This window comes from Anoplopoma fimbria, chromosome 20 (assembly GCF_027596085.1).
Source record: "Anoplopoma fimbria isolate UVic2021 breed Golden Eagle Sablefish chromosome 20, Afim_UVic_2022, whole genome shotgun sequence".
In the NCBI taxonomy this organism is placed as follows: domain Eukaryota; kingdom Metazoa; phylum Chordata; class Actinopteri; order Perciformes; family Anoplopomatidae; genus Anoplopoma; species Anoplopoma fimbria.
Window position 1 is genome coordinate 2859430 of NC_072468.1, and position 26291 is coordinate 2885720.

The 26291-nt window shown below is 41.9% G+C and overlaps 2 protein-coding genes across 2 annotated transcripts in view; both read left to right on the plus strand.

The window, feature by feature from the left end:
• lars2 (leucyl-tRNA synthetase 2, mitochondrial) overlaps positions 1–3740 on the plus strand; it is a 32154-nt gene extending 28414 nt beyond the window's left edge. The window contains exons 19-21 of the mRNA XM_054621719.1: positions 238–349; positions 1495–1622; positions 3346–3740. Of these exons, the coding sequence (XP_054477694.1) occupies positions 238–349; positions 1495–1622; positions 3346–3525 (420 nt within the window). The 3' untranslated portion in view covers positions 3526–3740. The remainder of the gene's footprint in view (positions 1–237; positions 350–1494; positions 1623–3345) is intronic.
• A 4750-nt stretch (positions 3741–8490) lies between these two features.
• On the plus strand, positions 8491–26131 carry LOC129110221 (Wilms tumor protein 1-interacting protein). The gene is made up of 8 exons (XM_054622408.1): positions 8491–10314; positions 15547–15648; positions 19704–19771; positions 20976–21038; positions 21816–21946; positions 22798–22849; positions 24077–24145; positions 24814–26131. Exons 1-8 carry the CDS (start codon positions 9042–9044, stop codon positions 24949–24951), a joined length of 1896 nt encoding a protein of 631 aa, XP_054478383.1. The 5' UTR covers positions 8491–9041; the 3' UTR covers positions 24952–26131.
• Positions 26132–26291: the final 160 nt, after the last annotated feature.

A 26291-nucleotide genomic window follows, 5' to 3' on the forward strand; every position in this document is an offset into this window, starting at 1 on the left:
GAAATAAAGATGTTACATTCATTGTTTACCGATCATCACTTTGGAAGTTAAATGTTTACCTTTGTGTGTGTGTGTGTGTGTGTGCGTGTGCGTGTGTGTGCGTGTGTGTGTGTGTGTGTGTGTGTGTGTGTGTGTGTGTGTGTGTGTGTGTGTGTGTGTGTGTGTGTGTGTGTGTGTGTGTGTGTGTGTGTGTGTGTGTGTGTGTGTGTGTGTGTGTGTGTGTGTGTGTGTGTTGTGAGTGCGACAGTCAGGGTAGTTCACCACAGTGTGGAGTTCGAGGAAGCTTTGGCTGCACTGGTTTTGATGACAGCACCCATGGCTCCTCACCTGGCTTCTGAACTTTGGGCAGGTTGGTGGCACGCAAATTATTAAAAAAATAATTAATTTTACACTATACTTTTTATTCATCATATGACAAACCTGGAGTTTCCGCATCTTGCACTGAATGTACTTTGTTATTTTGATTAGTTTAATTTATTTGTTTTAGACTCATTATATAAAGAGGGCCACCTCGTGATGAATGACATTTTGAACTGGCACAGGGACATAAGTATGTGAGGTTTGTGGTAAAATGAGGTTATTTCTAATGTCTGTAAGAGGAAGTTGCCTCAGTTAGACGTGCTTTTTATCTAATGCCAACGCCCAGCAGTGATGAAATCAACAGCCGTTAAGTCATGACACCTTTTAAATTGTACAACTGTTATGCATCCTAGACAAACAAGAGCCATACAACCTGAAATAGACCCCCTGTCCACCAAATGAAACTGAAAGCAGTGCTGGGAGCTCTTGTTCAAGTGTAGAAAACAAACAATGGAGTATCTACCGTCACTCACCGTGACTTGTGTGGAATCTTGCCCCTTGGCCGGCCTGGAGGACATCCCCTCATTGTCAGTGACACACAGACACAAGCTCAATGCACACAGCTGAGAGGAAAGAGATTCCGGAAAAACATATTGTCCAGCTGAAAGCAGATGACCTCTGGGAGGAAGAGGCGTGTATGTTTTTGATGAGAGGCTGCGTGCATTTTGTTTGTGCTCACATGTGTAACTTCATCAACAGAACGTTTAGTTCTGTGAAGTGAGAAACAAGTGACCTCTGCTGCAGTTAGTCACGTGGTATATTTCACTCTTGCTCATTGTTTTGTAATTGACACACAGAGTTCAGGACAGGGAAAGTTCACATCCTTTACTTGTGCCTCCAGAGGGATGTACATCTGCTGGTTTAAATGAGAGTCGGGACAGGGGATGGTGGGGGGGATGTTTGACCTTTCATCAATAAACTTATTCTCTACATAAAGGAAAACAAATTTGGTAAAAAAGTAACATAAAGTTCATCCACAGCCACTTTTTGGCCCACAAAAGACAACCCATCCCCCCCTCCCCTCGGCTGAGTTGTTGTAACTATGTTTGAGATAACCACAGCACAAGAAACCATCTCAGTGGTATTTTTTATTTTGATATTGTTCTCATCTGTTTCCTCCCGGGTCTCTAACAGGTCTTTGCCAGGTAAATAACCCCCTCAGCCGCCTGCTCCAGCGGGGAGGAGACGTTCTGCAGCAGTTCTGGCCAACTGTGGACCCAGAGTACCTGGAGGTCCCTGACTTTGTGGAGCTGTCTGTACTGGTAGGATCCCACACAAACACACACAGCAAACTCATGCAACTGTTTCAGCCAGACCAAAGAAACATTGTTGTCAAGCGAAAAAACAAAAACTCTTTATGTTTTGGTTTTAAACATAAGAGGTTTTCATTCATTCACATATGTTTGCTCATTTTCACTAAAACTCTCCACCCTAAATCTACAGTCTTCAGTCCATGATTACATTCAGAGGCTGTAATTTCCTGGAGAGTCTATGATTTGTGTGTGTGTGTGTGTGTGTGTGTGTGTGTGTGTGTGTGTGTGTGTGTGTGTGTGTGTGTGTGTGTGTGTGTGTGTGTGTGTGTGTGTGTGTGTGTGTGTGTGTGTGTGTGTGTGTGTGTGTGTGTGTGTGTGTGTGTGTGTGTGTGTGTGTGTGTGTGTGTGTGTGTGTTTTTAAGTGGTGTGCTTTAAGCTAAATACACAAGTGGGTCAATAATTAGAAGCCAGTAACTGAGCCGCCGGTTTTTTTTCCTTACTCGCCGTTACTCTCTCACCCTCATTTCTTGTGACTTTCTCTCTGCCTGTGAGCTCAATCACACAAATAGCGAAATCCCTTGGTTTGGCAGCGTCAGACAATCAGAGAGAATATCCAGCTGTGATGGGAAGGTTCGGATCAGATCCAAGCGTCACACACGCCAACACTGGCACAAGACTTAAAACACATACACACATGACTACACTTGCACAAAGGGACACACACGTGTCACTCTTAAGTGCTGGATATCGACTCAGTTAGAAGATAAAATATGAAACGGCTTTAATCTGACCGTTAGAGGTTTGTATCCCCGGAAAGAACCTGCTAATCCCCACACACACAAAAACGAGACATATGTGATGATAGCAAACACAGTCAGCTGACTGTCTTTCACCGGTTGGATTGTTCCACAGTACTCTGACAGAGAGACAAGAAAGCACAACACAGAAATGAAAGAAACCTGGAGTTAGTGTGTTTGTGTTTGTGTCTCTCCATAATCATGTTTGCTCTGTCTGGGAGTGAAGAAAATGCTCCTTTACACATTTATATCTTTGCATTCTTGTTTTCTTCATGTTCCCTTCTTGTTCACCTCTCACACACAAGTCATAAATCCTATACACCCCGTCTCCCCTTACAGACACAGACACACACACAAAAAAAAAAATATATATATGAGCTCCCAGTGCTTGACGACGATGATGATGATGATGATGTTGGTTTTACTTCAGACTGAGCTCTCTGTTGTGGGTTTTCTCAGCCCTGTGGAGGTAACCTCGATTTACCTCTGTCCTCTAATCACGTTCTTGGGTTAGTCTCAGAAGGGACACGCACGCACACAAACACACACAAACACACACACACACACACACACACACACACACACACACACACACACACACACACACACACACACACACACACACACACACACACACACACACACACACACAGATCACATTCACTGTGTGCACACATGCACTTGCTTCAGAACATTACAAGTACGAGTGCCCTTCCCATACCTACCACTAACTATGTGTTTTAAGGGTTCACTATATATATGGAAGGAGAGGTGGAGTCTGTTATTTTTGCCCTTTTTTTTATGCCAGGAAGGAAGAGTTTGGGTTCAGTCTGACATGACAGAACTGCCTTCAGATGGATAATTGTTTTGAGGCGAACATTTGACAGCACAAAACCGAATCCCATTTATTTCCCCCCCTAATTTCTCACCCTCAGATAAACAACAAGGCCTGTGGGACAGTGACTGTGCCTCTGCAGGTGTCCAAAGACTCTGAGCGGGTGCAGCAGCTCATCATGGAGAGCCCGTTTGGACAGAAGCATCTTGGCGACCGCAGCATCAAGAGAGCAATCCTCTCCCCAAGGGCCGCCCTCATCAACTTCCTCATTGACGAGTGATACTTGGGCATTCAGCGCTACTTTTGTGACTGCTAGATGGTTGTGATCACCTGTCAATCATTGACTCAGCACAAAGGGAGAGAGACAAAAGAGGTGGATTTTTATATTAATTAAGACAAAATGAATGTCTGTTTATATTAACTGTCCTAACTTCAATGTAAATATGTCTAAAAGGTATTTTATTTATACTTTGCTGTTTTTAATAAAAGACTCAGGAAGCAGTTGGATTTCTTGTCTCTTTTAAAATTTCCCAAGACAGATTAGGCACCTGTCTCTTTCAGATCACCTTCCTGTTTAGTAAGTCCCTCTTGAAAATCCTGCATGAGCCCGAACACCACTTTAGATTACAGTCATCCATCAGATTCTCCCGTAACCACCACTTTCGGCTTCGCACCTATGACCACAACTTCACACCTATCCGTCTGCCATATGTCTATTGTTAGCTGAGACCCGCAGTCCAGAACCGCCTTATCAATATTTGTGTCTACCTCTGCGGCTGCTTTTAGCTGCTGATCTCTTCTGAGTAACTGATACACATTTGGCTTCTGGGCCTGCCACTGGGCTCTGTCAACCCTGTCGCCATCACTAGGTCTATTGTAGGTCACCGAGGAGCCTAATGTGGGTGGGGATTTTTCAGCTTCCCACTATTTCCTGGTTGTCCAGTGCTGCACTGTCCTTATTCATCAGCTCGGTTTCTGTGTCTAACCATAGTGTCAACATGAGTCATACATCAGCTCTGAAATGTATCCCATGTGCACATCCACTGACCTATCTTTAATGGCTTGGTGAGTAAGCGCTTATTTGATATGAAGAAGTACTTGCAGTGATCACGTTACCTGTAAACCAAGCTGCTGAACAAAAGTGTCATACTTTATATGGTATCAGTGTGTGAATGACGAAGAAGGAGTGTGATCTCTTTTGAAAAGTGTGATATGCGTCAGTTTAGCAAGGTCAGCTTCCGTTTGAGGAAGTGCTGTTATTTTTATATTATTAGAAAGTCAGCTTGTGACTGATTAAAAAAATACCCTCCTGTATCACATTAGGTAAAGTGATAGAGGGTTTGTTTCCTTAAAAACAAGAATAAAAACAACTTGTGGACAGAGGAAATAACAGAACATTCCCTTGCCAATCCCCCTAACCTTTTTTCCATATTTCTATGCTTCATCTCTGACCATCAGGTGACAGGAAAAGGCTCACAGGAGACACAGAATAACAGGAAGTGAAACCAGGAATATGAGGAGGGGAGCAAAGAGCCAACGCTGTGTTAGTTATTCTCGGTATTGTCTCAGATTCTGTGAATTTGATCTCTACCAGATGCTGCCACAGCACAAGACAGCAAATACTAGACAAAGATAGAGGGGTAATTAGTTTTCTGTCAACTCATTTATGTGAGCCTTGTTTTCTTTCACGCTGGCTGTATGAAATAATTAGATCAATGTTGGGTAGTTTAAAACCCCTGATGCTATATGTTGTGGTAGTATTTCTTTTTTTTTTTTTCACGCAGTCCCTTCCACTCCCCGTGCTAGTAACACCCACTAATAAACAGGTCTGAAGTAGCCTAAAGAATAAGCTAAAGTTGCTATGTCATTGAAAAGATCAACATTGTAGTCCCTTGAGATTGGTCAGAAATGCCAGAAAAGTCTTTCCAGACTGAAGTGACTACATATCTGAATGAATGGATAAGTAGCATACTTCTGAAAAATGTAATTCAGCAAAATTAAGTCTGAGCTGAACTGATGCATTTCCTCTAATAATTAATCGTTTTTGTCACTTCACTAACACTCAACAAACTTGGAAGCCATGATTGACTTGCCTGAGACCAACAGTAGAGGTTGTAAAAATGTTATATAGTTCAATAAATATATAGAACGAAGAGCCTCCATATTTCCTCTAACATTGGTAACCCTTTTGGGCACTTATAGGAATGTTGTATGTATAGATTTGATTGTTTTACAATTTTGGTAAAACAATTGATCATAGAAATTCAATTTAGTTTTTTCCTTTTGTTTAAGATTTATGGCACGGTAACTGCGTTATACTGCAGAAAATACATGTTTGATTTATCTCTGCTCCTAGCCATGATTGTGCTGTTTCCATAGAGATGTATGACTTACAGTACATATTGCAGGGAAAAACAAGGCAACAGAGAGTAAAATGCGACAGGGGAAAAAATAAAAATAAACGGCCCAAATCTGCTTGGGGTTCAGAGGGTTAACACTTTTTGTCAGCTCTGCAGTTTCCATGACGACTAGTATTATGGAATAGGCAACAGAATTCAACTATGACTCACTTTCTCTTCTGACCATAGTCGTTGTCTCTCTTACACATGGGATGTAAAGCAGGAATTGTCTCTGCTGAGTTAAAGGAAATCCCTTCCTCTTGAGAAACTCTGCTGTTGGAAAAAAAAAAAAAAAGGGTGGAGTACACAGCAGTGCAGTCACAGTCACCCTCCAATGCACCAGTTGAGTCCCTGGACTCAGGGGAACCAAGTAATGCCACAGCTCATTATCTTAGAGGCTGACCTCACTGCTGGTAATTTGGTCACCGAAGGATTTCTTTTTATGTGGGAGCTCATCAGCAGATTTTCAGTTGTCATTTTATTGTTTTTGGGATGAAGCTAAACTCTTGGCATTTATATGAAGGCACCACACTTGCCAAAGTTATTAATTTATTTACTGTATATCTCCATAGTAACAGTCTTTTAGTCATCTGGACCTTTTCTGTATTCAAAAGGATATAATTAGGATTGCACACACTGTGTGTCTTACTGTAGATACATTTGTATGGAGGTATCATATGTATGTGCAGTTATCATTTTCTCATGCACTCTTCTCATCTGCCAGAGCTGTAAAATCAATCCATCCAGAACATCTGCTGTTCAGCACTAGCACACTGGCTATATCGTACTCAAATCTGCAGCTGCTTCAAAGTTAAAGCCTTACAAAGTAAATGTCAACAGCCGCTTCCCTGTTTGTACATGACTCGTATTCTGCTATTGCAAATGCTTTTTTGCAAAAGTCCAATATAACAAACTGCTAATCAGCAGTCTATGGATTTATGGTGCTGTACTGTATGTTGTACATATTGTTATCACCTCTGAGATAAAGTGATCTGATGGATACAACTTACTTGTTTTGACTCCTTGTTTCTTACATGACAGCAACAGATGCCGATAAGACTTTGTATGCCTCACGAAATAATACTGTAAAAATTGATAATCTAAATTCCAGAGACTATTGGAAATGTTTTAGCCTTTTCTGCCCATCCCTACAGATCTGCTAGCAAAAAGGAATGTGTGGATGATTTGAATACTGAAAAATGAAGTTCTTCTCTGTATCATTCTAGTTTTTCCCCTTTAATGAGGCACTAATGACAAAAATGGGCCAATTATCATAATTGGTGAAACCAAATTATCTCAAATTTTCCAAAACCCCTGCTGCTGTTACCACATGTTTGAATTGAACTTTAACCAACACCAGGAGATATTACAGGAACTAATTGCCAAACACATGAGAACTTTAATGATGAAGATGAAACACAAAAAATGTCCATACAGTTTTACATTTGAAATCAGACAGTCAATCCCTCAGTATAATCAAGAGTGCTGAGTGATACTTGTTCAAATGTATTATAAATGGCATGTATGCGTTAATCTTTGCTGCAACAAGAAATTTCTCTTTAATCAAATACTTCCTTCTCTGTATGTAACACATATTTGCATGTGAACAAGGTCTCTGGGAGTTTTACTACAATAATACCCTTGGCTGTTAAGTAGATATGTGTAGCAGCAGCACCCTAAACATAGGCTGGCTCCTTATGTTTTGCACAGCCAGGTCTCATCCAGGACACAAATAATATGTGTTCCTGTGTTTGCTGGGAAATTGTGCCTGTTTTTCCCCATGAGCTCATCCTATTGTACCACAACTCTGTCTCAAATATTGCGGCCAGGGTCAGGACATAGTGTGGACGGGTCAGTGTGTGTGTGTGTGTGTGTGTTTCATGAGCAGGAATGCAGGACGTCATTCAACCAAAACAGGGGGCACAAGCACTGTAAATAGCCCCCCTCAACCACAGGAAAAACACACCCATATAGTAGCCACAGCAGTTTTACTGGTTTACACATAAATTGTTTATGAGATGCTGGAAACTTAAAATAGTTTTGTCAGAGTGCCGCTTAACTGCCTTCCTGAATGTATTCTCAAATTATGTATCTTAAAATAATTACCCAACCCCCTTTTGCTTTACTCCTCTCTTTCCATAACTAAACCAATAAGCAGTTCTAGAAGAAGTATCAATATCCTTTAAATTAGAAAAAAAAAATGCTATATCACACTGTAAATATAATACAGCAAGATTTGCTATTGATATTGCTTCAATAACATGTCAGTTGGCCAATTATATTAAAATGTATTTGGACTATGATAAGTCAAAGTTCTCAATGCAGAAAAATGCTAAATGGTAGTCATACGTGTTATACTATCATATATATAATATTATTTCAATAGTGATGCATTAAAGTTGTCGGAGCCAATTATAAAGCAGAATATAGGCTATTGTTTGTCGGGGAATATTCATACTTTACTTTTGTAAGCTATGTAAAATTGTAATAAAGTGTCAAATAGCCTTATAGTGGAGTAAAAAATCGTCTGTTACACTTTTTCTCACACTGTCTGTTCAACCCTTTAATCTTATGGAACAAATGGAAAATGCTGAAGTGTGTTTCTGACTCAGAGAGCAGCGACTGAGTCAACTATCTCTGGGTATTTTTAACAACAACACAGGATGTAAGGGAGCGGATGAATATCTGCCTCTGGGTGACTTTAATACAAGACCAGTGATATATAAGTTAACAGTAATGCTTACTGTATGTGTAATGACACCAGCACTCCAACTTTTTAACTTGTGGCTCAATTTGAGCACTGCACCTTTAAAAAACAAACCAGTCCCTGATTTCAGTCCCAAATGTCGACCGGTGGCCACGTACGGCTCCATGCGTAAAGGGTGATCCCACGGTCTGGACGGCTCCTACCGGGCGACTTTAACGACGTATTTTAGATACTTGGACTACTTTGAAGTACTTTTTTTTTTCTTTGAGATGCAAGAGGACATAGTTGTGAATGAAGGGCTCCCCGCTGGGACTGTAACGCGGGAGGAGGAGGCAGCTATCGGATCTGGGATCTGCTCACATCTATAACCAGACAGACGGCGGTTGTTCGGGACAGAGCTGACCGCGGACGGGTTGTTCGGGACAGAGCGGAGGAGGACGGTTTCTCCGAGGAGGACGGAGGTCTTTAACTTGTTCATTCTTCACGCAGGACAACAAAAAGAGGGTGGTGTGGGTGAGTGGGTGGGGGGGGAAAGTTTGGAATAAGAGTTTAAAAGTTGGACGCTGGACCCTCGTCTCCTGTAAGTGTAAGCGCCATAATAAGGCTGGGAATATCACTCTGACTGTATGAGTTACATATAACTAGTTGTAACTTTACTTCATTGGAGCAGACACACAAAGTATCTTCAAAATGGATAAATACGAGGATTTGGGACTCGAGGCGAGTAAGTTCATCGAGGACCTTAACATGTATGAAGCGTCCAGAGATGGCTTATTTCGCATGAGGAGGGACGCAGGAAACAACCCCGACTTTGAAGAGACAAGGAAAGTTTTTGCCTCTAAAATGACTAAAATACACATGCAGAAACAGCAGGAGGAGATGGCGAAAAACAGCCAGGCCATTAAAATGAACGGGGGCCACAACAGCACATACTACACCAAAGACAGACCACCCATCAACAGTTACAGGCAGCCGTGCGAAGCGGCAGCGAAGCCCCCGATGCTCTCTGGCCCCTTGCCGGGCACCGCGGCTGGGACTCAGTACGCACAGTTGGACGGCCAGAAGCACCATGCCAGCATCCAGTCTGAACCTCCAGTAGGCAGGGCGTATGGCTACGGAAACAATTACGATAATAAGGAGCGCTCAGAGCCACATTCATACCAGCTCAACCCCCCTACTCCCCCCAGCCCAGGAAACGCGTCTCTCAGCGCGCCTACACATGCTCGTTACCCGGCCAGCCAGCCGGCGGCCTGGGCCCCATCCAGAGAGAGCCAGCTTTCTCCATCTTTGGCTGGGTGTGGGGGCAGCAGCTCATCTAAGCAGCAGCAGCAGCAGCAGCAGCCCCAACAGCCCCAACAGCCCCAACGCCAATCTGCACCTTCCACCGGCAACAGTCTTCCACCCCAGCAGATTCAGGCTGTCCCCCCGTCTTTAAACCCGAGTCCACCCCCATCTGCTGGGCCAGCCAGGGGATGGGCTGGAGAGCCCTCTGGCTCAGCTCAACCTGACCTCATCCCTGGCCTGCCTCTGAGTGCCTTCACAGCAGGAGCTGACTTCCAAACGCAGAAGCCCTCAACACATTCTGCGGCCCGTTACACACCCTCTTCTTCAACTTCGAGACCCTCCACCAGCCATAATGGTCCTCTTGCAGCTTCTTCGCTCCTACCGGCAACGTTTGAAACACCTCTACCCAAAGCCCAGGTGGCATCTGCGGCCTTGATTCCTGGCAATGTGTCCAAAAGCAGCAGCAAGGGTCAAGTTCAGGGCCAAATACCAGTCTGTGGACATGCCGTTGGTGCCGAAGCTGAAATCCTGTGCCCCTCCAAGCCTGCACAACAACCCTGTCAGTCTCTCCCCGCACAGCCCCCCGAACAGGGGCCTTCAGCAGCTGAAATAAAGTTAGAAGCTCTCACCAATCGACTGGAAAAAGAGATGGATGCCCAACCAAAGGCTGACTACTTTGGTAAGACAGTTAAAACTATCCAAATTAAACAAGGGGCTTCTGTTAGTTAGGCCACGGCAGTAGAACCGATTGAACGATAGAACCGCCCACCCACAGTTCAGAACACAAATCCACTTGTTTTTGAATTCATATTTACATGTACACACTGTCACCCTTTGTCACCCTTTTTCTGTGTTTCCCTTACACACAAATGCACACATTTATTCTGTGTGGCTGTGTGTTTCTTTTGTCTTAAATATGAGTGCAACCCAATTGTCATAGGTCTTTGTTTGGTGCCATTCTTGATGGTCTTTGCTGATAAAATAGCTTATTCGGCAATCTTCTCACTTCTTTCTTCTGTGGAATGCAGACAGAATAATTCCCTAATTTGTTTCTTGTCTTTTTTAAACAAGTCATTGTCTGCCAACTTGGCAGCTGAAACAAACCCTGAAGCAGTAAAAGGTTGGGCCGAGGCCAGACAGAAGAATGTTGCCCTCTATCTCTTCACAGACCCTTAATATATAACTAGACAACATTTATGACTAAACTCATTAGTTAGACCATGATCACTTCCGTCAGCTCTGGGCTCCGTTAAGTCTGTGATAGGTTTTATGTTAGTTCCCATGTTGAGTTTGTTTGACTAGCAGTGTCATTTGCATATTGTATCATCAAATATCTGTGCTTGCACATTTTATATGTCTCTTTGTGAGCAAGCCGTGCATGCTTGTGCAAGTGATGAACGCATGCTCACAGGAACATGATTATGAATAACACCTGTGAAGCTTAGTTCTGATATTTTGGGGGGCCCATTAGGAACAAGACACCATGGCTGTTGTTTTATGACAAAGAAGACAACACATGCATTTATCATGAAGATAATTTCTTGCTTGTTGAGTTTTCTGATCTAGTATTTGTTGTATTTGTTGGAAGTATACACATTTGAAATGTATCATATTATCACAAATACATAAAAGAAAGAAGAACTAAAATGATAACCAATACACATGGTCACTGGCTGAGCAACAGAGGTGGGATGGGTCGTATAAGATGTCCATCATCATCAGATTACTTCTATTCCTCCTATCACTGCTTGTTGCACTCTAGCTGCTCTATCTGGACTGTAGGAGCATTATCAGGAAATGAATGCGACATTGAAAGAACACATGCTTTGCTGTGAAGTCAGCTGAAAGACTGTTGTAGATACAGGAAATTGGTGAGATATTACTGAATGTTGCTGCGAGTGTTTTTTATTTCAGAGGTGCTCACATGTTAGCCAGGTGTTTGGAGCCAGGGCCATTCATGAAAATAAGGGGATGCACCTCTATGGGAAAGCATGACAGTGAGAGAAAGAGAGCGTGGGATGGGTGATATCGTGTTTGAAGCCACAGAGCACCCCCTTTGCAGACACAAACACACACACACACACACACACACACACACACACACACACACACACACACACACACACACACACACACACACACACACACATACAGCCCACCCTTGCCTCCGTGTTGAAAGGAATTTCCTGCTGTAATGTCACGATTGTAACCCACAGCCTTCCTCAGCCCCCTGGGGTGCTTATATAGGTGTGTAAGGGAAGATGTTCTGGCAAACGTCACTGTCACGACAGGGCTCACAAATAGCACAGCGACGTGAATGTTATGGATGTGTGGGAGAGCACATTGTGCAATCAGCTGAAGTGTAGGTTTTAAGTAATACAATATAGGCCTTTTTTCAGACACGTTCCCACATAGATGTAGCCCACACACGGTTCCTGTATGGAGTTTTCCACTAGACCATGGCTCATCCTCTGAGTCATGCTTTTATGCCAGAAAAAAACTTGTGCAGGCTAGTATGCTTGACAAACTTAAGTGTCACCATGGACAACCTTCATAGCTGTGAATAAAATGTGTCTATCTTTCAGTATATTGTTATATTTGTGGATCCCATTTGGGTTTGAAGCATGTCAGGTTTAAGCTAAGGTTTCTTTGAGTCTGTTGGAAGTCAGGACTGGACATAATGTGCCTTTAAAAGTCCCTTCCGGTGCCATGCTTGTGTTTAACCAATCCAGTGAGCTGTATCGTTACACAGGGCGTGCTGGGATTCATCAGAGTTCCCAACCGGACACCAAGTGCTGATTGGCAAAATTGCAGCTGGAGGTTCTGGGAAAATGAGTCCAGTGCCAAATGGCTGCACCAGGGGAACACTGAGGAATGTCTGAAGCAAGGAATTTAAGATATGAGGTCTTAAGATACAAAAGGGAAGGGGGGGTCCCCAGGAGAGTTCAGAGGTGCCTGCGGTGCAGTTGAATGGATGATTAGACAAATTGAGAGATTTAAGGACCAAGTTCGTAGATGCTTCTTTGTCCTTGGCCACAAGAGTCTGAAAGGATGTGAGATACAAGTTCATCCAAGAGGGGAGAAGTGGAGGGACATCCCAGCGGTCTGCCCCCCCCCTTCTTCTGACTTTCACACACACAAACACGCACACACACACGCACACACACTCAGTTAAGCATTTAGTGTTGTGTTAAGATGGAGGATTAATTTATCCCATCTGGCTGTTGAGTGGAAAGCTTCGTCTTAACTCTTCCCAGGGATTCTTGGCTTGTGCTCTGACAGGCAATCGGAGGCTTGTGTGTGCGTATGTGATATCCTCTCATGTATATCAGTGCGTCTGTTTGTCTATCAATTTACGGCCTATATGGTGTCTGTGTGTGCTATGGTAAAAGTTCCATAATGATGCCAGCAATCAGCACATTTCAATGAATGAGAGTACGATGTACACTATTTTGCTGCTTTAGTAGTTGCATTTATTGTATTATGTGGTGGATGTGTTATGGATGGAATTTAGTTTAGTTTATTGCTCAGTCCTTTAAAGTTATTCTCGAAAAATGTCATTACTTAGAGGTTATAGGAAAAGTGCTAACACTACTAGCACTGCTGCTTTAAGCTACCAGCACAACAAGCGGCAGAAAAGTCACAATAGTCGGCTTAAATTAGAGAATAAACATTTAAAAAAAAAAACAGGAAGTAATGGACACAGTGGAAATAGTTCCCTAAATGTAATGGATAAACAGGTGAAATCGTTAGCTAATGATGCTAATGATGGATAAACATTTGAGCTCATCTAATCAGGGCATAGAGGTAGACAGAAAGCCCGTGAGCCACTGCTATAGGAAACTCCATCTATGATTTTTTTTTTTTACATACTTTTCAGGGAATTCTAGATTTGCTACTTTTCATATTTTCATCATGTTGTGGATCTGTCATATAGGATTCTGAAACTTTGGGACTAATTGTAGAGTAGCAAGGGTCTCTTTTTCAGTTAGTGGTGTAATGGCCAGCAAGCAGCCACCTACTGGGAGTTTTGACAAATGGGAAAGGTGAGGGGGGGATAGGTGGGGTGAAGTTTTGGCTGCATGTTTTTCTTACCCTCCCCCATATGAAGCAGGCAGTCAGTCTCCTGAATAATCACGTTGTTTTGGAATATGGGACTCTGGCCAAAGACCGATTTGTAGTGGCCCAACCGGCAAGCAGTTTACTATGAAAACAAGGATTTTTTGGGGGTTCCGAAACAGGAAAGGAAAAGAGTGAATGGACTAACTGCATTCTCGTTCACATGGAGCATACTAATCAAAGCTATAAAAAAAATAAAGGAAAATGGCTTTGGCCCAGTGTCAGTGTATACTGTTTGTATACTGTTTCCTGTTTGTTCTCTGACATGAATTTTAATACTCAACATTTACAAGGACAAGCAGAGAATGTGATTTGAAGGACCTTCACTCATTCATTCATTTCATCCCTTATAATTTCAGTAGCTTGAGGGCATGAATACTTTCTTGTGTTTTCATGTAAACATAATAGCTTACATAAGATCAACATTCTTCTGCATTCTAATAATAACCCTCTATTATCTCTAAATCTTCTTTCCAGCCGTTGGGGCCCCTGATGATTTGTCCTTTGTTGTGGCATTAGGAGAGGCTTTAGTTGAATTATATATAACCCGGTTGTATATTGCATTACTGAGAGTCCAAGAAAAGAAACATTTGAAGGTTGTTAAATGTAACAGTGTGTTTTTGGGGGGAGGCAGCCGCGTGATGAGTGTTGGATGCAATGAAAACAGTAGTTTCTTTGTCAGTGCTCTAGCAGGACCTGGGCTGGGCTGGGCTGGGCTGGGCCACGCTCTTCTGCTGAGCTGTATTTCTTTGTCTCCAGGGAGTTTTTCTATAAAAACAACATACACACACAAATAACCTCATGCAAATCGTCACACTAAAAGAGAAACTTGAGGTATTTCTTTCATTTTCCGTCAATGCCATTGCCCCTTCTGTTACTTACACTAAATACTTCATAATTGGAAGGTCATATCATACTGTATCTGATTGATTTAGCAGCTAGCTGACTTCCCATTACGGTCAGCGGTGTTGGGGGGTTGTCACTTTTCAAGGTGCATGTGTCGATTGTCATATTGCTCCGTGCAATAGAGTACATGCTCAGAGGGAGAGGTGGAGATTGGCAGGGAATTGGAGCGAAGAAAGATAATATTTCCATGCCAGGTCTCAGGAAAGTAGTGTTGCATAAGCTGCTCCAGATAAAAAAAAACGTGTGTATTGATCACATGGAAACTCTGTGTTTTTGATGAGCAGTCCAAAGTACAAGGAGAGATTATGTAATTTTGCCTGGCATGCTCTCATGTGATTTGCTTTCATGTCTTTTGGGCTTTTATCGTTTATCTTTTTTCTTTGTATTTTCTTCTTTTTTACATTATTCTCAGCACATGCTTGGATGAGTGGATGGATTAATATTGAGTAGACTCCAGTGTCTTGATATCAAGCCACTTTGACTGTGTGTGTAGTCAGGGAAAGAGCATTTTTGATTTTCATCAAAGTCTTTACTAACACTCTTCGGTCTCTGAGCCAAGTCAAATAAGCAAATCGGGATATATTTCCCCTTTGGATGATACAACCCAATATCCAGCTTCCTGACTGTTTGAAGTGATTTTTTTCTTTGTCTCCATTGTTTTTGTCTGGATTAATCTAGATCACAGCCTCCACAACTCTTTGTTCCCCTTTATCTTGATACAATAGACGTGTCGTAGTTTATATCTCAGATTTAGTATTGATTTGGTTGGGTTGATGTAGCGCGTCTTCATCAAAATGTGTGCGTATGGATTTAAATGCATAAGTGGCTTAAAAGTGTGTCTCCCTGTGACTTTTCTGACTTGGTCATATGCTGTGTTTTGTTCCAGGCCTCTGTGTTAAGTGCAACAAGGCGGTGTTTGGAGCCAGCCAGGCCTGCCAAGCTATGGGAAGCCTCTACCATGACAGCTGCTTCACCTGCAGCGCCTGCAGTAAGTACACACACATAGACAGCATACCTTCACTAACACTTTCACCTGCTCGGACGATTCACATGTAAAGCTCATGTCACCTCCTAACTAATACCTTCATTCTCAATCATTCATTGCCCCGAGCAAAAAACAACAATTATTTGGGGATTACTGTCCTGTGCTCACCGGTGTTTGGTTTCTGGGTGTGCCAGTCAACCCTCCAGCCCACACAAAGACACACAGAGAAGGACTTTTTGCTGACCTCATTTATTCATCAGTCGATAAAATAACCTTTAGCATAGTTAGATACTCAGACTGTATCCAAGTCTGGTGTAGAGTTTGAGGCTGAAAATCATCAGCGTGTACTGTGTGACATAATATTAGTGAATAACAGTATACACAGTTGGACAAGTTACATAAAGTTTTCATTGCTTGTAAGGGAACTGATCTGTTGTGTCAGGTTGACCTGTGTATTATGTGTCAGTGTAACATGTGTCAATGGACAACTCATTCATCGCTGCCCTGCCCGGTTTATTTTATCAGTTTACCTGACCAATTAGGTAGAGCCAGGTGTCAGTTGAGCCTCATCCCCCCGGCTGCATTCTCCAAAGTATGTGTATGGCTGACTGGCCAGCCGTGCCCCTCCGTAGTTGAGGAATAACCTGGCTTTGTGCTCCAACCAATTAAAAATCTCACTCCCAATTATCAGATGGGTATGTGGAGTATGTGCGGCACTGTGGTGACCTCTACTCCGGCCCATTATTCTGCAGCACCTTTGACCTTGCTGGTTACGCCCCCAAATATATGATTAACATCTCTGTGTTTTCTTTACCCCCAGTCCTGTGTGTTTATACACGTGTGTGTGAGAGCAAGGAGATGAAAAAGAGGAGACATGTGGGGGGTGGAGTTTAAACACCACATACCTCTCATACCTTGCTCCATGTGGGATCATAAGGGTTGTGCTCGCTGTGAGTGGCCCCAGGGAAAAGCATCTCAGCTGGGGAGGAATGCAGGCATAGGGGCCCTCAGTAGGTTTGGCTCCTGGAGGACACTGGGTGCTGTTATGTCAGCTGAGCGCAGCGAAATGGGAGGATAGTGCGGGACAGGGAGGCCATTCAGTGAGAGCACAGCACACGTAGCCAGCATACAGGGGCACGCTGATACATGCACTCATGCTGTGCCCACACAGTAAAACGGCACAATACAGTTGAATATGCAGAGGCTGCATATTTACCATCCCTTCTCATCTTCCCTCAGAGTCTGTATGTCAAGAAATCCGTCACGCTTGTGGAGTGGCATGACAACTTTTATGACTGTGAACCCCACCAGTTCCACTAAGGTGACTGAGAGGCAGGAGAACATTCAGGCCGCATGTCTGGGATTCAGTGCTTTGCTGCTGCGGGACTTCCCTCCAGGCTAATCATTGACTGTATACAAACAGTTAACAGCACAACCGTATTCCAGTTAAACATTTGGCTCAAGTTTGTAATCAGAAGAGCTAGTTTACACATTAGCCAAACCATATAATCTCTGGAAATCTCAGAAAAGAGGGAAATAGAAGTAAAAATAAATCAATTGCCTCTTTTTATATAAGACTCTGATATTCTTTCCGGTATATTTATTGTTTTTAAGGAACGGACGTACACAGACTGTATGTCAGATTCTGCTTTCATAATATCAGTCCCTTATCCAAGCCAATCAGCAGGCTTTGGAGAATACAAACAAGGATCTGATTGGTCCTGAAACCATTGTATGTTATTGTATGTTTGGTCCTGTACATTGTATGTTAACATCTGGTGGGTAGATTGTCGATACCTTGACCAAACACCCCAAGTGCTGGTTACAATCAGATAAATGCATTCAGACGACCAAAAACACTTTGTCTAAATGCAGGGACGTTTTTTTTCTTTGCCAACTAGATATCTTTAGCAGGTCAGGAGGTGAGACTTAATCTCATACAAAATAGTCTACTAATGTGAAATGGGTATAAGAGATGTTGCTTTTTGTGCCAATTTACTAACAGGAAAGAACAAGGTTGAGTTCACATTAGGAGGACATGGCAGAGTTATTCTGAATTTCTTATTTTCTGAATGGGATTACAGAAAGAAATTCATAGAATGTTTTAATTAGAAAATGGCCTTGTGTTTTGTTCTGTCCCTCAGGTATTTTACATTTTTATGAAAGCGCAATAGTGACAGTTCTTTTCAAATAGTCGGTCCTGACTCCTGACTTTAATTAAGCTCTTATCTCTCGGCAAAGCTCAGAGCCTTCCCTCTCTGACTCACTGGGAAAAAGACAGGACTGTGAATAGGGGGGATGGCCTGTATCTCACTTCCATCCCCCGTCCTCCTTCCCTCTTTCCTTTAGGGACACAGTGCCACGACTGTCTTCAGTAATTTCCCAAGACCAGCTCCACACCTTGGCCCGATCACAATGACTCGTGTCCTCTTAAGTTAGTTATTGTGTTAGCCGTGGCCAGATCTGGCTTGTGTGACCATTATTGTTTTATTAAGTTTAGGTAATGTAGTTGTGAATAGCTGGTTCAGCAAATATCATGTGGCATTGATATAAAAAAAAAAAATGCATCACAAGGTTTTAGTTAATTTCTTTTTTTCAGTTTTCTTTTTTGTTCTTGCCTCTGATTCTCTGTGTAATTCAGGCTTTTTTCAATCAAATTATTATCATGGTATAATACATTGTGTGGGAAATAAATCAATTAACAATTTAGGGATAAGATAACCATACAGGTTTGCTTTAAGATAATACAGACAGATAATCACATGACTGCAAATGTCATCATCAGTGATTTGAAACATTGCACATGATGGCCTAATACTCCCAGGATAGCTGCCATAATATGAAGGGTGTGGCAGAATAGTGGACAATATATAATCCCACAGTAATTACTGTCACATCGCCCAACCCCACATTATCCAATGAAGAGATGAGGCAAAATATTTTTCAATGCTGTCTATGACTTGTTGTTCATGTTCTCCAGAAATGAATCTGCAGAATGTCCTTTACTAGGGTTATGCCCTCAACTGCATTTTCTCTCTGTCTTAAGAATGAAACTGTGAAATTCCTAGTGGCTAAATGACTGTGTGAGACTATCTGGATACAAGCAATCAGGTAAACAGAGCATGGGAGATAAAGAAGGCTCCTGTTCACCAACGTTAACCCCCTCTTATCCCCTGCTCACCCCTCCTTCACCTCCCCACTCAGAAAATGTCAGGAATGTTTTCTCTTCCTGTGGGACCTGGGCAAGAATAGCTACGTGAAGTGGTTTTGCTGTGTGTGTGTGTGTGTGTGTGTGTGTGTGTGTGTGTGTGTGTGTGTGTGTGTGTGTGTGTGTGTGTGTGTGTGTGTGTGTGTGTGTGTGTGTGTGTGTGTGTGTGTGTGTGTGTGTGTGTATGTGTGTGTGCTATAAGACTGCTATAAGACGCCAGCAGCAGACCATAGAACTATTAAAGCTCACAGAGAGACAGGAAGCATACCGAGCATGTGGAAAGACACCAGAAAGGAACAAAGAGGAAGAATAGCAGGTAGTTGTTGGTCTTGGCCTGTGGTTGCCATGAAATCCAGTATAGCAGAGTGTTTAATCTGTTGCACCTGTCTAGTAATTGAATTTAATCAGCATTTTTCCACACATGTGTTTGATCCAGATGTGTTCCTTGTCCTACTTCAACCCACTCTGTGCCCCAGCAATATTATATTAAGACACCAGCACACCAGAGATCCCTTTGTTTGATTTATCTGTCCGGAATTCAGCATGATATAATGAATATTGCAAGAGGGTCCATTACCTTCCAATGGGTGCAATTAATCACCGCGTTCTTTATGCGTTAGTGCTCTAACTATTTTCTGAGACTGGTCTCATTGCTTTGCAAGATTCTCCAGTAAGACATTTCAACATTCTTTCGTTGACTTACCTTTTTCTCTTCTGCTTTAATTTACTTTATTGTAATTCCATAATAAGAATCATTTTTCTTTTTTCTAAGAGTCCCAGGTGTGGGCCCTGCTGTGTTTTTGCTCTAGTGAAATGATACAAATGGACTTTTCTGTGTGTGTTTCTGCAGGTCGAAGGCTGAGAGGGAAGGCGTTCTACTATGTCGGAGGAAGGGTTTTCTGTGAAGAGGACTTTCTGGTGAGCAATCAATACACAATCAATACTTTTGTATACCTCAACTGAGGTATGTGGCCTTGTGACATTTGCTGCATTAGGTTGAGATAACACACAGAATCTTTCTCATACTGAGCTGCATTCACTTTCAACCAGTCAATATATCTTTTGTCTCAAAGTTTACAAATCTCTCTGTACTTCTAAAACAAGCGGGTAATCAGTTTACCCTTAAATCTCCATTCATTCTGTGCACCTTACACAATTAATAATCACCCATAATCAACTTGCCAGCCTTCAGCTTAAAAACGAAATATTGGTTAGAGACTTTGAAATTGTCGCGCAGTTTCTTGCATCTAATGCCGCTGATTCATATCAGTTTCCTCACTCGGGTGGGACTGGAAGGAGGTCAGTAACTGGAGAGGCTGCTTTGCTATGGTTTATAGGGTCGAGGGCGGTAAGGCCATTCACACCAGTGTAGAATGACTATGTACTTTGCAAAAATAGAAACCGTATGCATAATCATAGGATGTAAATTAAACACAATTGAAACCCCCTTGGTAAAATTTGTTGTAATTTCCAACACACATTTTCCATTGTGCATGTTGTGTTTTCATAGGACATACACCCTTTTTTTGGTTGTATTTCCCAACCAATCCTTCACTCTATCAGTAGCTCTGTGCGTGTTTACCATATGAGCCCTGCGTAAAAGACCTCATCTATCAATTCACTCTCCACCAAGAGCTCCTAGTTGCTCAATTAAAATCCAAATTTATACTGAATTAAATTTGCCCTGGCTCCCTCCCTTTATGTGCTGTTAATTACATCTGCTCTTCTGCCAAACCTGTTAGTATGTTCCCTCCTCACCGACACTGCTCATACATATTAACACATGACTGACTAAAACACTGTATCCAGTAAATGACCATCTCAGGAACCAAAACATATTGACTTTTGTTCAGTAATAAAAAAACAAAAGTGCAAACTGTGCTTGCCATTATGATCTTATTTTGCTCTCAGAGAGGGAACGTTTTTAAAAAAAGCATTTCTAAAGAGGGGTTTTAATAAAACTACATATGTTAAACCACCATAGAGGCTACTTTGGCTTATGCCTGGGAGACATTGTGGAGCTTTTTAGTTCTCAGTCTGAAACAGAGTCAGAGATTTCAGTCATCCATTAAATAACCAAATTCCAATGACATCATTGTCGTCTTTTCTCTGCCTGTTGAAGTACTCTGGTTTCCAGCAGTCTGCAGACAAGTGCAACGCATGTGGACATCTGATCATGGACATGGTGAGTGTGTCTGTTACTTCTTTCCAGTTGTGCATTCTTGTGCGTGTTTTGTCTGCCTGTGTGTGTGTTTGTGTGAATGGGCCTGAGCCGAGTGATCTCAGCAGACTTCACCCTAAATAAGCTTACTGTGGGCACATCTGGATAATGACTCAAGAGGAAGCATTGGCTCTGCATGTGAATCTCTCCCTCACACACACACACACACACACACACACACACACACACACACACACACACACACACACACACACACACACACACACACACACACACACACACACTGATCAACTCAGGAAGTGACGCAGCATATGAAGGATTTTTTAAGACATGATTCTAAACATATCCTCCATCCAGAAGACAGAGGTGAAGGCGATGGCTCTTTTTTTATTGGGCTGCCTGCTTTTTCTTCATATCTACACATTTAAAATGCTGAATCTCATAGCAGAAATCTGTTAACGTAATCACTGAGACTGGAGTCAGCATGGTGTTTGTATATTATGTACATATTTCTGTATTTAATGGACAACAGATTGTCTTCCCTTGTCTTAAATTTGCTAGGCATAGTATGGTAATTTAATTGCTATGTTTTCCTTTTAGCTCTATTTGATAGGTGTGATTATTTGTTTTCAGAACATACATATATATAAATATAATTAATTAATCTAAAGGGAAAGTTTTTTTAAGAACAATACCTTTTTTAATATGATTGGATACAAATTGTGAGGAATTAATAAGAGGATTCATGTCCAGATATTCTTCACTCATTTCTCTTTACAGATCCTGCAGGCCCTCGGGAAGTCTTACCACCCCGGCTGTTTCCGCTGTGTCATCTGTAATGAGAGCCTTGACGGAGTGCCCTTCACTGTGGACACCGAAAATAAGATCTACTGTCTCAAAGACTATCACAGGTGAGAACTTCAAAGGAACGAGAGCGCGTGATCCGGATTTAGCTGTGTTAAATATGTTTGACCCTGGAAAAAGTCTAGGTGTTTTAATCCAGATGACAGCACAGCCCCTTAACATCCCCCTCGCTACTGCATGATGTGGTTGAATAGCCTCGTGTGGCAGACACATGAGAAGTGTAGTCAGGGATGAAAGGAGAAGGAGGGGGAGGGAGAAAAGATCACTGTCCAGTCAGAGGTGTGAAGAGTGGCGTGTGGCCATGGCTCCTCTTGTTCAAACTCAACCCCAACATGCTGAGTAACGATAAAAAAACAGAGCTCCAAAACAGAGCTTCTAACATCTGAGTGAAAAATCCAAGTTTTGTGAGTGTGAGAACATTTGAAGTTGTGCCTGCTGGCCACTTGTATAAACTGCATTTAAAGGTATCACCTGTAGCACTTCAACCTAAACAGCAGCTCTATAGTTGTAGCCTTTCTTCTCCCTACTGGGACAGTATGTACAGTACAGCCAGGCACATGGACGATCACTGTCTGGAAGCCCTCACAAGTTCCTTACGCTGATTAGATCAGACAAACCTTATTGTGTATACAGCATGTGTTTGACTTTTAGCCACAGTCATGCCCGTCCACAGGCCCTTTGTTATCCCCTCAGACATCCAGGTGCCAGCCATGTGTGTGGAAATATAGAATTCATTTAGCTTTTTTATTTTTCTACTCCTTTTTGGATTTGGGGAATCACGTGTGTGAAGGGAAAACAGCACATCTGCAAACCTGGCATGTTGAAACTGCATTCAGTTCACTTATTTGATTGAATTTCAAACTGATCTATGGAAACCTCTCTCTTCATGTTCTCCCAGGGTCCTGGCGCCTAAATGTGCAGCCTGTAACCAGCCCATCCTGCCTTCAGAGGTAAGCTAACGTTCACCTTTATTAAGATCTGGGTTAATGATGAAACATTATCACATATAGTCTTTCTATGTAATCGTGTTTGGACAAAATTCTCTCATCAAGGTATTGGGGTTAAATGTCTAAATCAATAAGTTTAACATCATCAGGTTGAGATCCTTTGTGTTAAATGTACAGGATCTGGGTTTTGTTCTGGGGAAACACAAAAAACATTTAACTCACTGGGATGAAGTTTTTAACATAGGATTTGGAATACTTCAGTGGATATCTAAATGTATTAATGTTAAGATAATGATCTGCTAATAAGCACAATACCAGTTTTGTCCATACTGAGTGCCCATATGTATATTGTGTGTTTTGTTTGATTATGCTCCTGGCAGTGCAGTAGTTTTAAGATGAAGGGCTGTCAAAGCTCCTAAAGACAAGTTTCAATGCATTACATCTAGAAGTTGTTCACTTTTACCTGTGGACCTTCAACCACCAGCAGCTCAGCACATTATAAATCCTTCTCTGCTCATGTTTACTCAGTTATGATCCAAACACAGAACTAAGCTGCGCAGGTAGCATCTAGTTCAATATAGACATATTTCCCTCGAGACTACAGGTCAAACAATGGGAGGCCTAATATTTCTGGGCTTTGATGTGGTGTCAAGGAGGAGCAGATCGATGGTCAGGACAAGGACAGTTCACACGCAGGCAGGACATGCTGGCAATAAGCAAAGAAATGTCCAAAATTAGAGTTGACTTTGCTGGAATGTCCCCTGCCCTCCCCTTTGAGTAAGCAATGAGGCCGGTATTTAGAGGAGAGGTAGCGTGTGTGTGTGTGTGTGTGTGTGTGTGTGTGTGTGTGTGTGTGTGTGTGTGTGTGTGTGTGTGTGTGTGTGTGTGTGTGTGTGTGTGTGTGTGTGTGTTGTGGGTAGGGGGCTTAGTATGTGTGCATTTATGTAAGCTGTTGTTAGGGATGTTCAGGGGAGTTCCCTCTCAGGCTGATATTGTAACCAGAGAAAGATGACTGAAAAAGAAATACCTCTTGTCTTGAGGACAAAGAGCACACTCCTTTTGGCTATATTATGTGTCTATATTCCTGTATGCCAGTATGATTTATAACTCAGCTCTAGGCTTACATCATTGTCCAAACGCTTTTTTAGACTGAACAGAAAAAGACAGTGGAGTGTCTTCGTCTGGAAAGAATAGCTTCATTTGCGTTTGTCTGTCTGAATTTCATTCCAGGGGTCTGATGAAACCATTCGTGTTGTATCCATGGACAAAGACTACCATGTGGAATGCTATCACTGTGAGGTGGGTCAAAGAAAACAAAATGTCACATTTCTCTTAAGCTTTGCATTTAAAAAAAACGATGCATGTTTAGCGGCTCTGAGCCGGGGACCCTCTGAATGGCTCATTAAGAGATATCATAATGAGTAGATCACTGATCTTAATTACAGCCTTGGCGGTAATGACATACTGCTGAGGAGAGCAGGTATGCAACACCTCATCATCCCTATCTCATCATTTTACTCAAGTGCCTCTTCCTTTTTTTTTTGTGCCAAAGGCTGATTGACAGCTGCAGTTCTTTTGCTACATGGAAATAAAAATCAGTGTGCTGTGAGGAGCAGTGACCTCTTTTTTTATTCAAGTTGTTCAAAAGAGGAGCATCTTGACATATACATATATATAAACAAGTATACATAAAGGAATCCTTTATTAACCATAGCTTGTTTATTTCCCTTTTTCAGTACATAGTTCACATATTTGAGATTTGCTAATATGATGAGTTTAAATCATTTTGTAAATGTAGAAATGAATCTGTCCTAAAAGCTGCCTTTGCACACTTTTGCGGTAATTACTGCTGTCCAATCTGTCAGCGCCTGGAAATGAGGTCAATGCAGAGCAGAAATCAGACCAATTATCCTCTACAGCCTGTCAGCTGATGTGTCTCACCCTTGTTCCTCCTCCGTGTTAATCAGGACTGTAAGATGGAGCTCAACGACGAGGAGGGTCACCGCTGCTACCCTCTGAACGGCCACCTTCTCTGCCACTCCTGCCACCTGAAGCACATGGAGCCGGGCTGCTCCTCTCCTGTTGCCGCATCCGCCTCCTACTAACACTGCAGTAGGTGGAGGGAGACACCTGGTGGATTTGTGAAAGAACTGCCAAAGCGTGACTTACAGCAGGAGTCGATATGTGCAATTCTTGTTGTAAAGGATTGATTAATGCAATGCATCAGATCGTACTATGGTTTGATGTGTATTCTCAAAGGAATATTAATGAAGTTTCCATTATGCCTAAAGAGGTTTTCAACCAATAATGAAGGATTGTAAAACACCAAAGCCCTACTTTGAATACAGTGAAGCATTGAGTTATACCCACTGCCTATTGACTTTGTGTGGCCATATGTTTTTCTAGTGTAAATATCAGTTGCATTGGCTGAGTAAATTCATGGTAGTCAACTCATTTTAGGAATGTTCATTCAACTTCATGTTCAATCCAATTCAATCCGTAAATGAACTGTCTATTGGTATCAGCTAAGCTATTGGAAAATAATGATTCAACCATGATAAAGTTTCTACATGCAATAATGACAGCTGGTGTGTGTTTACATATTAAGAATATAGAAATTGGCATTGAGCCTCATTAAAATAAGTAATTAGCATAACAACAACAACAACAACAATTTTCCAATTTTAAACCAGAGTTACGGAAAGTTACCTTTTTTCTTCTCACGGTGGTAACTGCACAGACACTCTGCAAAGGGCTTCCATTTGTTGACCTGCACACATGAGCCATCATTGTGGCTCATCTTCCATATGCAGAGTCCTGTATAATGATATCAAATGATAATTCTTTAGCATGACCATTCCATAGAAATATTAAACAATGCCATTACCCCACTGGTTGCTATGCCTTTGTGTGCCTAGGGCCTAACATTTTACAGTCATATTTGAAATACATTTTTTTTGTTTTAAGCACTTAAAGATAGGTTTGTGAGTTTTTGATGCACCTATGAAGTGGTTGGTATTAGGCTTGTAGATCCATGTATTTTGTTGCATTTATAAAAATATATGTTCGTGCAAAACCCCTTAAATACTAATTTGATTTGCAGTGGGAATTACAGTTTTGATTGCCTACCTTTGCCATCCAAATTGTATTCATGTCTTCAGTTTACTTACTAAATATTTGATTGTCATTTGAGTTCCTTTTCCATATGTATCTGTAGATTAAGATTATGAGCAACATAACATATGTGCTTTATGAGTGTTGTAAAGAAAATATTTAATAAATGCATTGCAATAGGACAAACTTCAATTTCACACTGGTTCTTTTTTTTAAAAAATGTTTTACATCAAAGGGTGCATTCAAAAAATATCTTGCTTTCAGTGAAGACAATTAAAAATGTATTTAGTTGTACTTCTAGATCTGCTTTTAATGTACATTATGCCCAAAG